A 14,738-nucleotide genomic window follows, 5' to 3' on the forward strand; every position below is an offset into this window, starting at 1 on the left:
CATCTAAAATGCCGTCGTAATTCACTGACAAAATTTATCTTGTGTCAGACAGTGAAGTAGTGCCAAACCTCAAAGGTCGAAGGCATCTGCTTAAGCTCGATAATTCATTGTCTTCTTGTTAAAGACGGAAATAGCCATTATAATAATTTGCGCCTTATCTCCCTTTTTACAGATATATTCCTAAAAGTACAACACATGCAATGCTCGCTATTTCGTCATTATGATAATGCGAGAGAACAATGCAGAGAATCAATCAGAACCATATATGTATAGGGAGAATAATCGCGACAGATTAACGTGCTCAATGGTATTATTAAAGAATAAAAAAGTTTCATCACCCTATACGAGATTCTTTAGCAATCTTTCTTAGAATTTCATTGTGCTCGACGATAGTTATATATTTCATTCCGTGTAATTGTTTTCTACATTGTGCTTGTATTTCTCATGATATCTGCGATTAGTCAATGAAATATTTAGATATAAATATTATATTTAATTTAGAAATAATTATCTTCCTTTCTTTCTCTATCTTCTTTTTTGACAAATATATTCTTAAAGCTAATTTAAAATTAATTTACTATTTACAATTGTTAGAAAATCGTTAGCAAATTTGTTTTTTCACTATGCACTCCTCAAAGTAACGAAAATAATTTACGCAAGTAATATTAGTACTTCAGAATAATTCTTGATAAAGTATGAATATATCTATTCAGTTTATTTATATACGACATATAGTACGTAAATAATAATGAGAAGATATACTCAATATGATTCCATTACAAAGTATTATCTCTATATGGTGCAAAAGCGTTTCTCTTTCTCATCCACATTTGCATGTTCATTATACTCTGTTGGATCAAGAACTGTCAGAAAGATGCTTTTATGAGTCAATTGCGATAAGGTGATTAAAAATTTCGAACGACGTAAACAAGTTTCTTAACTAAGTAGATAGCAGTAACGACAATTGCCGTTGTAATTTAATTAATAACACTAAAGTATTGCTTCACAGGAATCCGTTGCTATATATAAAACAGTAATAATAAAATACGCACGCGTGTAGAATTTGCAGTTTCTGATCGAAAAATTAAAGCCTATGCAATATTTGTTAGGCAGTTCTTTGCAACAACGATTAATAACAATTTATGTTAAATTTGGTGCATAGATTTTTCTGGACCTAAAGTCTAAGAAATCCTCTCGGTATTATATTGCTGTAATAAAATTAATAATTAAAGCATGAAGCTTTACATGTAAAGTGATATAATTAAAAACGCTCTCTTTCAGTTGTAATATAAAACGTAATATAAAAAGAACTATGAAGATTTAAGTACATATTTTAACAAATGTTTTCTTTACTCGCTGTCGCTAAAATACACATTTTTTTAGGGCATTGATGCGCGTACGATCATTCGTCTATAATTATTTTATTCACTATAAATGTAAAAAGTAACAACCAACTTCTTATACAACAGCCAACTTATTTCAAGTTACTGGCAGACACTTTTGGCACGACGTGAGAAATTCCATTTCGCAATAGTAAACTCGCGTGTAATTCATTCATATTGTTATTAGTATTGCGCCAGAAACATTTTATCAAAAGCCACAACTACTACTTTCAAGTAGTAGTTGGTCGTTATATAGAGAATTGATTAATTATGAATAATATATGAATAATATATAGATGTAAAGTATATATATTTCTCAGATTTTTTATGATTTTTTCCATCCTTTATTGTTGAATCGGGATGCAGAATAACGCTTGATCTAAATCTTTTTTTAAGGATTTTGATCGAACTTCTTCTTCTTCTTTCCCTTCGATTTTATAACTAATATCTATAAGGAAAAGTTTTATTGAGAAATTTAGCTATAGATTTAAAAATAATTTTATTAGATCATTAAAATAATTATATAGAACATTCAAACTAATTGCTATAGAATATCAAACCTTTTTGCTCTTGTACTTGAAATTTCTATATAGTTATTTTGACGGTCTAACAAAATTATTTACAAATTTGTATCTCTAATTAAGTTATAATGTATCCTCAGCTTGATGAAGTAAACGGCAAGTTCACGAAACGTTGGCATTGGCAAAGGATCACAAAACGGCGATAACACAAATCCTTTGGTATTTTTGAAGAAAATATCCGTGAAAACCTCAAAAGTAATCAAAAGTATTGTTTAATTAAAAGTTTTTAGATATAACAAAATCGTACTTTCCGTATATATTTATCATTAATAGTCAAATTAATTATTGAAACTTAATAACTTTATGCGCAGAAGTAATGTAGACATACGGCGTGGTAGATATCGCGAATAAATTATTGGTGAAAGTGCAAGCAGTGTGTGCCTCACCCGTGACTTGCATGCCGGTATGCACACATCCTTTTATGCAGCGCTTTGATCAACTTAACTAAAAATCCAAGATGAAATAAGATAAGATTTTCAAGAAGGAATAATTAACAAGATTGATTGCAAAATTGTTGAACATCAAACATCTCGATATTCTTAGATAGATATAAGGCTTGGCTACCCGCAATATATTACAAACAGAAATATTTGATTCTGTTAGACACTTTAATAATCTTTTGAAAGGATATCTTCAGAAGAAAAAAAATATAAATCCATTATTTATTATTCATAATTTCATACTACATAGAAATATATTATTATTATTAATAATTATTATAATATATATTTCTCTTTCTTTCTTTTATTCAATCATTTTTTCGTAAAAAAATATTGAATGAAATATATACATTTCACACTATCAACAAATTTAATCAAGTCAAATTTAATCAAGTACAAATACTCTAATTGCAGATTCGAATTTGTACTCTGAATGGTCGAAACACCGCATACCGTGTATACGGTAACGTAAACTTAGTCGGCCTTAAAGTTCATTCGGCACATGTGCAAACGTAGGATCGAAATCGACAATTTCAGGATGTCTAAAATTAGATTAGTAATACTAAGTTCTCACGTGTACCAAGCACAAGGTAATATGACTCACCTGGCGCGCTGGATTCGCGTGAGCCATTTATCGTTCCATTAAAGTTTGCGAAAATTCTTCGGTATAAAAGATATAAAAGATATAAAAGAAAGAAAAAAAGGAGCAATGAGCTTTCTCGCAACCCGTTATATACTTACGGGAAAGAGATTAGAGGAGATAAAAAAAGAGAAGAATACATGTCTCGTTCGAACGTTTTTCGGCTGTAGATGTAAGAATAGATTGCATTTCTATGAGGTTGTCACTATCAGTTTAGAAAGAGTGAAGTAGTTTGAATCACATCTCTTTCTCTAAAGTATCAAATTGAAAAGAGATGCTGATAATTCAATTTTCATTTTTGGAAAATTATTTGAACAAACAATTCAAATTCAAGAAATATAAGACGTCTAAAAGGCATTTTAGGACATCTTAAAGGCAATATTTAAATGTCTTAAAGACATTTTTATGAAAACTGTCTAAAAAACATTTAAAAGATGTCATTTGAATAAAAAATAATAAGAAACGTGTAGTCTGTCACTGTTAAATATTAAAAGATCAAATTTAAATTCTTTAAGTTGAACATAACATTTTGTAATTTTTAATAAATATATTATTTTAATACAAAACATATGGTTAAAAAAAACAACTACTTATTTCTATAGTTGAATTGCTGCTTATTGTTAGTTTTCAAAGTAAACAGCAGTCATATCAACGTATGCACTTAATAGATAATAAACTAAATGTGAGTCAAATTTAATGCATTTCTTGAGTTAAATTATTTGATTCCATTGTTTTAGTTATCAACAACATACAGTAGTGGTGATCTATAAGAATTATTAAAAATAACTCAAATTAGATATAATTTAATATTATGAATTCATTATTGTACCTAATAGGTACGTCTATTTATGCACTATACAATCGTTATTGCCTCTTATAGCGGCATCGCAATTACAAAGTGAATTCAAGTGAGCCCAAATATACAGAACTCTCTGATCTAGCCGTCCATGGAGCTGGGAATAACAGTCCTGCACGCGATCACCTTGGATTGAGGGAAGTTTGTGTTCCGGAAGACGATGAATTAGCTCCCATCGTTGCGTATTAACTGACTCCAACGACTCTCTACGGACCAGTTGACGTTTGGTCATTGAACAGACAGCATCGTCGTCGACAGCATTGCCATCGATTTTTTTTCTTTCAAAGCAATCGCCTTTCACGCTCGCTCCGTGATTTAACGTTGCGTCGCGGTACCGAGCTTTCGCGAGTGTATCATCGATGATTTTTTCTGGTTTAAAAACGTTTGCCACGAAATTTACAGATCTTGTATAAATAGTTCTCTTTCGAATGTGAACACAAAGTCTCTTTGTGCATTACTTGCGTCACATTTCGTTGGTAATGTTGTGATATTTCTTTCTTCTTCTCTTTGCAAATTTTATTTTAAATTTTATTTTATGTTAAATTTAGCAAAAGAAATGACCTCGCGATTTAGGATTTTCTCGCAGTTTTCTATCAAACGTATACTGACGAAGTCGAAAGTGTACTTGTTGACGGCATCAAACAACAATTTTTTTTATCGTGAAGTGTCTTTGTTATTAAATCCGTTATAGACAATCTGTGATTCAAGCTGGGGTTCGGGATGGAATTTTATTTTAATTTACAACTTTATAAATATAAAATTGTAAATAAAAGTAAAAAAATTTTACATCATACTATTATAAGTTTAATAATAATTATATAAGATGATTTTTAATTGAATATTATTTTATGGGAATAAAAATATACAGAATATGTAAAAAAAGAAGTAATAGTAAAAAAAAAGAATTCTATACGAACGCGTAGGATGGTCGAGCTTTATATTTTATTTTACAATAAAATATGTTTGGAGTAACTCGATATATTTATTAATATCTTTATGTTACATTTATCGTATATATTGTTATAGAAATTCGGAATTTTTTCTAGCTTTCTATTTTGTCTCAAATTTTATCTATTGACTCTATCGCCTCTATATCGTAGATCTGTTCTTTGTGGCTAAACTAGTGTGCACATAAAGGAAACAGTTATATGTATATTTGAAGTTTGACGAAAGTGAGATAGAAAGTTTCAGTTCAGTGAGCAACAAAGAACAGGCCTTATGATTGGATAACGTAAATACAAATCAACCGCAGAATACTGATGATTAGTTGATATTTCGCGAAAAAAATGTGGCTGAAGGATGTGAACGACGACGCCTTGCCAACTGCGACAGTTTTTGTGAATTCGCGACGGTGCGTCCAAAATGAGTAAGTTAATCGTCCTCCACCTTATTCGTATAGATTTCTGAAAATTCGTAAAAATTATACACGAGGATAAAATCTGACTGACATAGAATTGGAAAAAAGAAAAGAACCAAAGCGGTTGATACGAAGCCACACGAAGCGAAACGCAACGTAGGTGTGAATGTACTAGTTCACGCAAGAATGATATGTGTAATGTATAAAGTAAAAATATTGGCATCTCTTCAGATTATCATTAACTTAAACGAAATGATTCGGGAGAAGAGTGTAAAGTAATTTTTAAAGAGTTTAAGTTTTTACATTTTCAAAATCTTCAAAAAAAAATTTTTTTTTGTATTCCTTCAAATTATTATTAGGTTGGAATAAAAGGTGGTAACGTACGAGAACTTCAAAATTCAAGCAATTGCAACTTCGTTAAGAATGAACGAAATTTAAATTTAATAAAAAAGTTTCAAAGCTTAAAATCTCTACTTTCGAAAGGTTGCGCCATTTCGAGTTTCTTTGCTCATTTTTTACATATATTGAAAGCTATGCTAGACAGAATGGGAATTTTCTTCTTTATAGGATTATCACGTGCTCGTGAAAGTTTAAAGTTTTTCCTACAAAATTTCTTTTTTAATTTTCCTAAGATTTTTGAATTATTGCAGATTAAATAAAAGAAATATTTTAACTTTGTTCATATCTTCATTAAAAATCATCGTACCGCACTTCCAAAAACAGATTCTTAGATCATTACACACAAAATGACATAAGCTGGATAAAGCACTGGACTAATGGGTATTTGACAAAAATGCCTTATTGATTTATAAAAGATGTAAAGATCAAATGTGAAGATACGACATTCATTGATATGCGGCCTTAGCTATGCTTATATTGTGTGTGATGGCTCCAAAGTTGAAACTTTGCTCTATCGATTGGTAAAATTTTTAAAGTTTTTTTAAAAACATGCAGATATGATATAAATAAAGGAGCGCTACGAATTTTCGTTCCAATCCAATATATTGTAGATTACTAATTATCTAAAATATAAAAAACTTTTTATTATGCACATGTCGTTCTTTTCTTGATTAAACGTTCATATTCATACTTTATGTTTGATTGCAATAGTGCTGTAAAAAAGTCGCTGCGGAGTGCGTCTGCTGGCTCAACAATTCTGACGTATTCGAAAGTTGAACCGAAAGCGAAGATCGACTTCAAAATGTTGTATAATTTACAACACGAATGCCTCAAGCGATGATAAGTAACGTATCTTTGTGACGTTTCGACATAATTAATTCGATCGCAAAGTGTATCGAGAACAATAGCTACATGTGCATGAGTTTGCGTCTTTTTGAGAAAAATACATTTGATCTTATTCTAAATTTAATTTGGCATATTAACAGAATTTATTAATTGTAAGTTAAATTACTGAAGATGATTAAAAAATATAACATTAAAAATTAATATTAAATTAAAACTAATAAGTAAAATTTTTTCGCAATTAAGGCGATTGCACCAATGTTATTTTGACTTCAAGCGAAGCTTAAAAATCTTTCTTTCTTTTTTTAAAGCCAATAGAGAGACAGAAAGGAAGAGTTTTAAGCTACGCTTAAAATTAAACGTTGGTGTAATCGGATCGATATATCACATTTTAAAACATTACCAAAAATATAAAAATTTCATAGAGTATTCCATTATGTCTGAATATCTGTATAAAATTTGAGTACAATTCTCTTATTAATTTAAAAGTTATTTATTAAAGTTATTTAATTCTTTTTTATTAATTAATTTTTTTGTTAGTTTTGATTCGTATGTAAAATCGCGTTTTATAATATTTATTTGCAAATCTGATGAAGAAGTAAGAGTTAAATCAAATTTAAAACATGTATGATCAAACAATAATAAACATTCAAAAGTTTGGGTCCACTTATTCGTTATTATAAAAGTTATTGACCTAAAAACTGCAGAAAAATGATTATTTTGCTGCATAAAATTTATCATTATGAACCAAATTATTCGTTTTGTTTTTTGCAGTTGATTTCAGAGCACATTACTAATATCGTCACAATTTTCTGTATGATACGATTAATATTACCTTATTTCGACTGATTATTTGATTGATACTTTTAGCTGATATTGTATGGCCAAAATATCTTTAAAGACCATATTTTTTGTTATTTATTATATTGTAAAAGTTATTGAATAGTAGAGTAGACTTATATGTCTTTTTTGGATATGTACAGCAATTAATTTAGGTTAATAATAAACACAATAAGAAAAGAATAAGAAAGAATGAGAAAATATAATCTTTTGTTACTCGATTACCAACACTTCACTGGTATCGCGATTTGTTCGATACATCAAATCCGATTTATGCTGCAGTTTTTTTCGTATTTAATATTGTAACAAAATGATTATTGCTTCGAAAAGCAGTGTACGATATGAACGAGAAATTGATTTCGATATTATGAAATTGTCACAATTATCGATTCTCTATCAACAGGAAGATTTCGAAGAAAGCGAATTATTCATCGGTATCGTCGCTAATAAGTCGCTAAATTTTCCTTATTCAAATTAATCGCGCATTTCAAATTATAAATTTCAATTACCGTAAATTAACGATGTTTCTTAATTGATGAATTGTTCTTCGTAGGATCTTCGTCAATCGGAGCCTTCATCTGGAGAACATCAAGTTCTATGGCTTCGACATGGATTACACATTAGCAGGTAATTATTTCAATATATCCTTTTTTTTACTCTTGAAGGGAAATTGAGATAAACGAGACTGTATTATATGAAACATTTCAGAATACAAGTCACCACAATATGAGCAACTGGGCTTCAATCTGCTCAAGGATCGTTTAGTATCTCTAGGATATCCACAGGAAATCAAGGCCTTTGAATATGATCCCAGCTTTCCCGTTCGTGGATTATGGTTTGACACGTTACATGGAAATCTTTTGAAAGTTGACGCTTATGGGAACATTTTAGTCTGTGTCCATGGCTTCGAGTTCTTAAAACAGTAAGGGATAAAAATAACATTTTTCTTGTACAGCAAATATTATCCTTATTTCTCTATTTGTACTTGGTCTATTTCATTTCAGCTCTCAGGTCTACGAGCTTTATCCAAATAAATTTCTACAGTTAGACGAGTCTAGAGTTTATGTGCTCAATACCTTGTTCAATCTACCGGAGACTTATTTGCTGGCATGTCTGATAGATTTTTTCACGAACTCACCGCAATATACTAGAGAAAGAACCGGAGTGAAAGAAGGTGAGCTCACCATGAGCTTCAAAAGCATATTTCAGGATGTTCGAAACGCGGTAGATTGGATACATCTTCATGGTGATCTTAAATCGAAGACTATCGAGAACTTAGACGAATATGTAAAGAAGGACGAGAGGTTGCCTATGTTCCTTACGAGAATCCGAGAGAGCGGAGCAAAACTGTTTTTATTAACTAACAGTGATTACGTTTTCACGGACAAAATTATGACTTATTTGTTCGATTTTCCACACGGTGCACGGGTACGTTTTTCTTATTCACTGTTAACATTCTTAAAATTCATTGTTTTAAATAAATTAGCGAGCTATATTTACTATGTGAAAGTTAATAATTTGAAGAATTCCTTAATATTTAGAAACTAAATTTATTATGTCACTAATAAAGTTTTAATCTTTTATTCACATTTTTGACTTAGAATAGAATCTACTATATATTTATATGAAAAATTCTTTTTTTCAAAATTCTGTATTAAAAAAATAATCTCTCTCTCTTGTTAAGTGCAAGAAATACTTATATTCACGAAATATACTCATGATGAAACGTATTCTTATAAAGTACTAGGTATAAATAGAATTTTTACATATTGCTTTCATTTCAGCCTGACGAACCACATAGAAATTGGAAAACCTATTTCGATACAATTGTAGTAGACGCCAGAAAACCATTGTTTTTTGGAGAAGGGACAATATTACGACAAGTGGATACGAGAACAGGTGCTTTAAAACTTGGTACACTTAAAGGACCACTTCACACAGGTAAGAAACATTAAGTAATAAGTGGTAATTTAGTTAATTAAAAAAAAATTCTTTCTTGCTTAGTTATATAGAAGAGAGATTTTTAATCATTGGCTTTGTTTAAAATAGGGGAAGTGTATTCAGGAGGCTCGTGCGACGTGTTTACAGAGTTAATTGGTGCAAAAGGAAAAGATGTGTTATATGTTGGTGACCATATATTTGGCGATATTTTAAAGAGCAAGAAGATAAGGGGATGGAGGACATTTTTAATAGTCCCAGAATTGGTTCAAGAGTTACACGTTTGGACCGATAAATGTCAATTGTTTGCCGAATTACAAAGTCTCGATGTTATGCTCGGGGAAATGTACAAGTGCGTAGTATGATCAATAATAATAAATACATTGTATAAAATACTTGAAATATGCTGTTATTAACGTCGCATCAATTACCTTGTTTAGAAATTTAGATAGTAGTACAAAGGAAAAGCCAGATATTTCTAAGTTACGTGCGTCTATAAGAGATGTCACGCACAAAATGGACTTAGCTTACGGCATGATGGGCTCCCTATTTCGCAGCGGAAGCAGACAAACGTTTTTCAGTAGTCAAGTCGTGAGGTACGCCGATTTATACGCGGCGACCTTCTTAAATCTGATTTACTATCCTTTTTCGTATATGTTCAGAGCACCTGCTATGCTAGTAAGTTGTATGCTGTATTTGGAATATATGATTTATCCAAGTTGTATCTTATTCGTGTGAGACAGTAAATTTTTCTTATCACACTTTCAGATGCCTCATGAAAGTACAGTGGCACATGAACAAAGATTTGTTATGGAAACGCCAATGATAAGCCGTACGAGAACGTTTAAACTAGCAGATGAGGAAGAAGAACATAATCGGCCTTCTTCCGTAAGTATTTCTAAGAACATCAAGGTTATGAAGAAGAGTTCCGTTTGCCTACAAAAATGATTGCCTACAATTTCGTTTACACACAACGATATTGCAAATAGTTTACAACACGACAATATTGCAAATAATGTAGTATATATAGCACGTCTTGTAAAGGTGTAGATAAACGGGATTCTCCAGTTATAACCAGTTATTAATTGATCAAAATGGAAGTATCTCAATAATGCATTTTCCCTTTTTTTTGTTTAGAAAAATTTATATGTAGATCATTTCAATAATCAAATTCCACATGCAAGACCAGAAACACCACGTAATGTTACACATACACATGATGAAGATTGTAGTGATGAAGATAGTGATTCGCAGAAACAAGCTAATCAATTGAGAGTATCTACAAGAAACGTAAATTGCAATTAAAGTTATATTTTATAATACTCAGTGCTATTTTTTATCTTGTATAATTGAAAGTGACTGAAAAACAAAACGATTAATGTACAATATGTAGAATTTTGTTTCAAAGAATCATGTTGCATAGAATCATGACGTGTTTCAGCTGTGCTAATAATTAATATTTAGTCCCAAAGTATATATATGGTAATTTTATATTTTTTAAAAGATATCGATACGAAAGATGAAACTTGGCAATATTTGTATTAATCAATTGCTCCGAAGAGCATATTTAATATTATAGTTTTGTAGTTGGTATATTGTTATGTAATAATTAGCGCACAAATGTCCATATTATGAAACATTTAGATATTAAATTACACATAACATATGTAATAGATTTTATTAGCATATTGTATATGTTGTATATTAACTTTACATAATTATACATATATATAAAATATTGAGGCTGAGGAATATTATATTTGAATTTTGATAGTAAAAAACATCAACGACTTTAAACTTATTGTAAAATTGAATATCAGCCAGCACTTTTTATATGCAATGTAAACTTATATTGAAAAAAATAATCGAAACAATAGAAGTTGAACGAGCAAAAACCTCTAGATGAATTGTGCAATTTAGGTTAGGTGTACAGAACAAATATAAAATATAATCTTATACAATCATTCTTCGAATTAATAATTACGTAAGTACTCGATAGATAATAATTTTAATTGATTAGATAAAAATAAAATAAATAATAATTAACAGTAATTCTGATTCAAGACAGGAGATATACAACAAATAACAACAAATAATTACTAGAAAATATTAGATAAATCTTTATACTGGAAAAAAATAAGACAATATTTGACTTATTGTATAACAATATTTCATTTATTGTATACAATCAAATTATAGGATTGTCATTGTAAATTGTCATTAAATACAGAAAAAAAATCGAATACAAACGAATGTTGATCTGTTAGTAGAAATTAACAATACACACATATACAAAGTAAAAAAAATTAATCCCATAATTATATATATAGTCTGTCAAGTAAGAGCGTGATTACATGGAAAACATGGGGGCGTACATAAGCACAAGCTTCATGGAAAATGCACTTTGAAGCAGCTATCTCACAATATTCGTTAGATTTAGAAAGCCTTATCGTTAAAATACGCCATCAATTAGTCGAAAGCATGCCTCGAAAATGTGAGGCAATTATTGTCGCCGGTGAACGCATTATTAAAGTGATTGCATTTTGACTTTGATCGAGTAAAATGAATATACGTATTTAAACATTTTATTTAATGCATTTTTTAGTAAATTAACTCGATCACGCTCTTATTTGATAGACTATAAATATTTTAAGATTTAAAAGATATCCCAAATAGCAAAATGTCTGCAGTCTTCTAGCAGACTATCAGCAGGTTCGAGCAGAAAATGATGGCAGTCTGCCACTAATTGCGTCCGTATTAAGCTTGTATTACCCTTGTGTTCTGTTAACATCGCCTATCGATATAATGTGAAGGCAAATTGTTATAATATAATGTGAAGGCAATTGATAGAAACTGAGCAGATCCTGCCGACATTATCTGACGCTTGTAGATTCTTATATTTTTTTTAGCAGTCAGCAGTATTATGTACATCTAATTCTGTAATAATTTTGTTGTTATTTTATTAGCATAGTATGTAGCAGACATTTAAAAAAGTTGCTTTCTACAGACTTGACTGTCTGGCTTCCGAAAAGTTTTTTGTAAACAGCAATATATAGTCTCTATTCGTACAACTTATAAAATTGAATTATACTTCTTTGCAGGAAAATAATTTATTATTGTATATTAACAGTAACATATTGGATGCATTCAGTACTACAACCGCTCACTGAGCGCTCAGTGAGCTTTTGTATCTAATTAGCCATATTCCAATAGATCCAAAAATATAGACCAAACAAATGTAAAAACATACTAAGCTTAGTGAGCGCTTTGATTGTAGTACTGAATGCATCCATTATCATATTTTATGTATCTGTACTAAGCGTCAGGAATGCCTTAATTCTGACATTTTACTCATTTTTAACGTATTTATGTATATCTAGATTTGTTAATTTGTCCTGTCCTTTCTTAGTTCATAATATAATTGCTCATAATGTAGACTAAAAAAGGAAAATAAATATAAAATCAGAATTTTTGGAATGACAATTCTCGAAGAATTGTAACTTGCTACCTCTATATTTTGATAATACTTCATAAATATTTAAACAATAATAATGAGTAAATAAATATTTAAGTTTTTTATTTTTTGTATTTCGAATCCATTAAATTCGGGGGATTTTAGAATCATAGTTCCGGGAATTTTGATTGACATCATCTTTTATATTTTATTTATATATTTTATTTAATTATATACTTATTCTGATATAAAATTTTGTTAAATTTTAACAATTTAACAAAACATATTTTTGTTTTTTTTTATTTACATATTTTTGTTGGTAATTAAAAAAGATATAGTTTATCATGGTTAGTAAAAATCGGAATGATTGTATTGATAACTTATCATTGTCACTTATTTAATTACATGCAATAAAAAGTAAATTTTCAAAAATTGATATTGTCAGAAGAATATAATTAAGAAATAACATAAATAAAAACTCTAAACAATACAATTCTAAACTGCAATTTTATTTATTCTTTTTTTATTTATTATTCTTTTTTTTCTTCAGCATAGACACCGACAAGATACTATTAAAGATCCTCGGCATTTATGGAAATTCGCGTTTCTATCTGTTAAAATTTAAGTGAAAATTTAAGGCCCGGTTGCACCAACATTACTTTAATTTTAAGTGAAGCTTAAAACTCTCTTTGTCTCTGTCTCTTTTCGGTTTTAAAACGAAATAGAGACAGTTTTAAATTTCGCTTAAAATCAAAGTTAAGAGCAATAAACTAGTAATGAAAAGTTAAGAGTAATAAATTAGTAATGCGATACTAATTTCATAATTTATTAGTTTTGTAGACATGTACATATGTTTAAAATTTAATAATATTCGATTTTTATTTAAAACTGTGACTTTAATAATATTATATTATATATCCGAGTTTGATTTAATAGAGATAATAACTGCAGAGGAAAAATTGTAATTTTTTGGTAATATAAGATATTATATCATTAAAAGTATGTATACTTATTTATACAGCTTTTATATAATAAAAAAATCACGAATTTAATAATGTATCATCGAAATATTTATGTTAATAATCATAAATTTTTATTAATTGTCAATAACGTCATCATTTTTCAATTGTCTTGAGGCTTCCCGGCTTGATAATCATGAAAATTTGCTCGAGAAAAGAGCCAAGAATCTTTAATAGTATCTTGTTGATGGCACAGGTAAAAAGTAAGTCAAGTCTAAACATGTGTACTTTCAATACATAAAACTTCATGCAATTTGTTCTTAGAAGTTTTATGCATTTTTTGCACAAATTAAACATTTCCCAATATCATATTATTTAAAGTTTATTAAAAATTTACATTTCATTTTGATTACACTATGATAAATAAATTTCTCTTTTATTTCTTGCGGATTTCTTTTAAAGGCATAAATGATTTTGCATATCTCACTAGAAAACATCTTTTCACATATGAAATATTTTATTATAAAAATTATATTATTGATACTGTACATGTAGTGTACTAACATCCTTATGAGTAATTCAGAGAATCATAAAATGATAGAATTACCAACATTACAGGCTAAAATTTTCTGAATTGACTGTACAGACTGTAAAATCTTTTTACACAATTAAAATATGCATAAAAAAGAAAAAATATGCATAAGTCGGTCGATTTAAGAAAAAACGAAAAAAAAAAATGTTTTAATTAAGAATGTTTAAATTACATTTAGTACCTCTAATTTAACTTTTTTTCGATTTTCTCATTAAATCGATCTTGTTATTAAATCTATCTTTTTTAATGTATTGTGTATTTTAATTGTGTAATAAGACTTTATACAATCTATACAGTCAATCAATTCGGAAAACTTTCTAATTTATAAAGTTGATATTTCTATCATTTTTAGGACTTTCTTAAATAAGAAATTCAATAAACTAAAAAAATAACATTATCTTCTTCAATATCTATTTACAAAATATTAAACAAAAAAAAATTAAAACATTAATAGTGT

General features: G+C 29.0%; 1 protein-coding gene across 6 annotated transcripts in view; it reads left to right on the forward strand.

Moving 5' to 3' along the window:
• LOC108692959 (cytosolic purine 5'-nucleotidase) overlaps nucleotides 1–10,764 on the forward strand; it is a 25,930-nt gene extending 15,166 nt beyond the window's left edge. For 2 of the 6 annotated variants that reach the window (XM_018201586.1, XM_018201561.1), the window contains exons 3-10: nucleotides 7,892–7,965; nucleotides 8,047–8,260; nucleotides 8,343–8,766; nucleotides 9,123–9,279; nucleotides 9,388–9,628; nucleotides 9,717–9,954; nucleotides 10,045–10,164; nucleotides 10,414–10,761. In XM_018201586.1, coding sequence (XP_018057075.1) covers nucleotides 7,892–7,965; nucleotides 8,047–8,260; nucleotides 8,343–8,766; nucleotides 9,123–9,279; nucleotides 9,388–9,628; nucleotides 9,717–9,954; nucleotides 10,045–10,164; nucleotides 10,414–10,581 — 1,636 coding nt within the window. In that variant the 3' untranslated portion in view covers nucleotides 10,582–10,761. Of the gene's footprint in view, nucleotides 1–4,957; nucleotides 5,266–7,891; nucleotides 7,966–8,046; nucleotides 8,261–8,342; nucleotides 8,767–9,122; nucleotides 9,280–9,387; nucleotides 9,629–9,716; nucleotides 9,955–10,044; nucleotides 10,165–10,413 lie in introns of those variants that run through there. The other 4 variants (XM_018201577.1, XM_018201597.1, XM_018201551.1 and 1 more) reach the window with 4 other exon arrangements.
• The last annotated feature ends 3,974 nt before the right edge of the window (nucleotides 10,765–14,738 follow it).

Source organism: Atta colombica, unplaced genomic scaffold (genome assembly GCF_001594045.1).
Source record: "Atta colombica isolate Treedump-2 unplaced genomic scaffold, Acol1.0 scaffold107, whole genome shotgun sequence".
NCBI classification, from domain to species: Eukaryota; Metazoa; Arthropoda; class Insecta; order Hymenoptera; family Formicidae; genus Atta; species Atta colombica.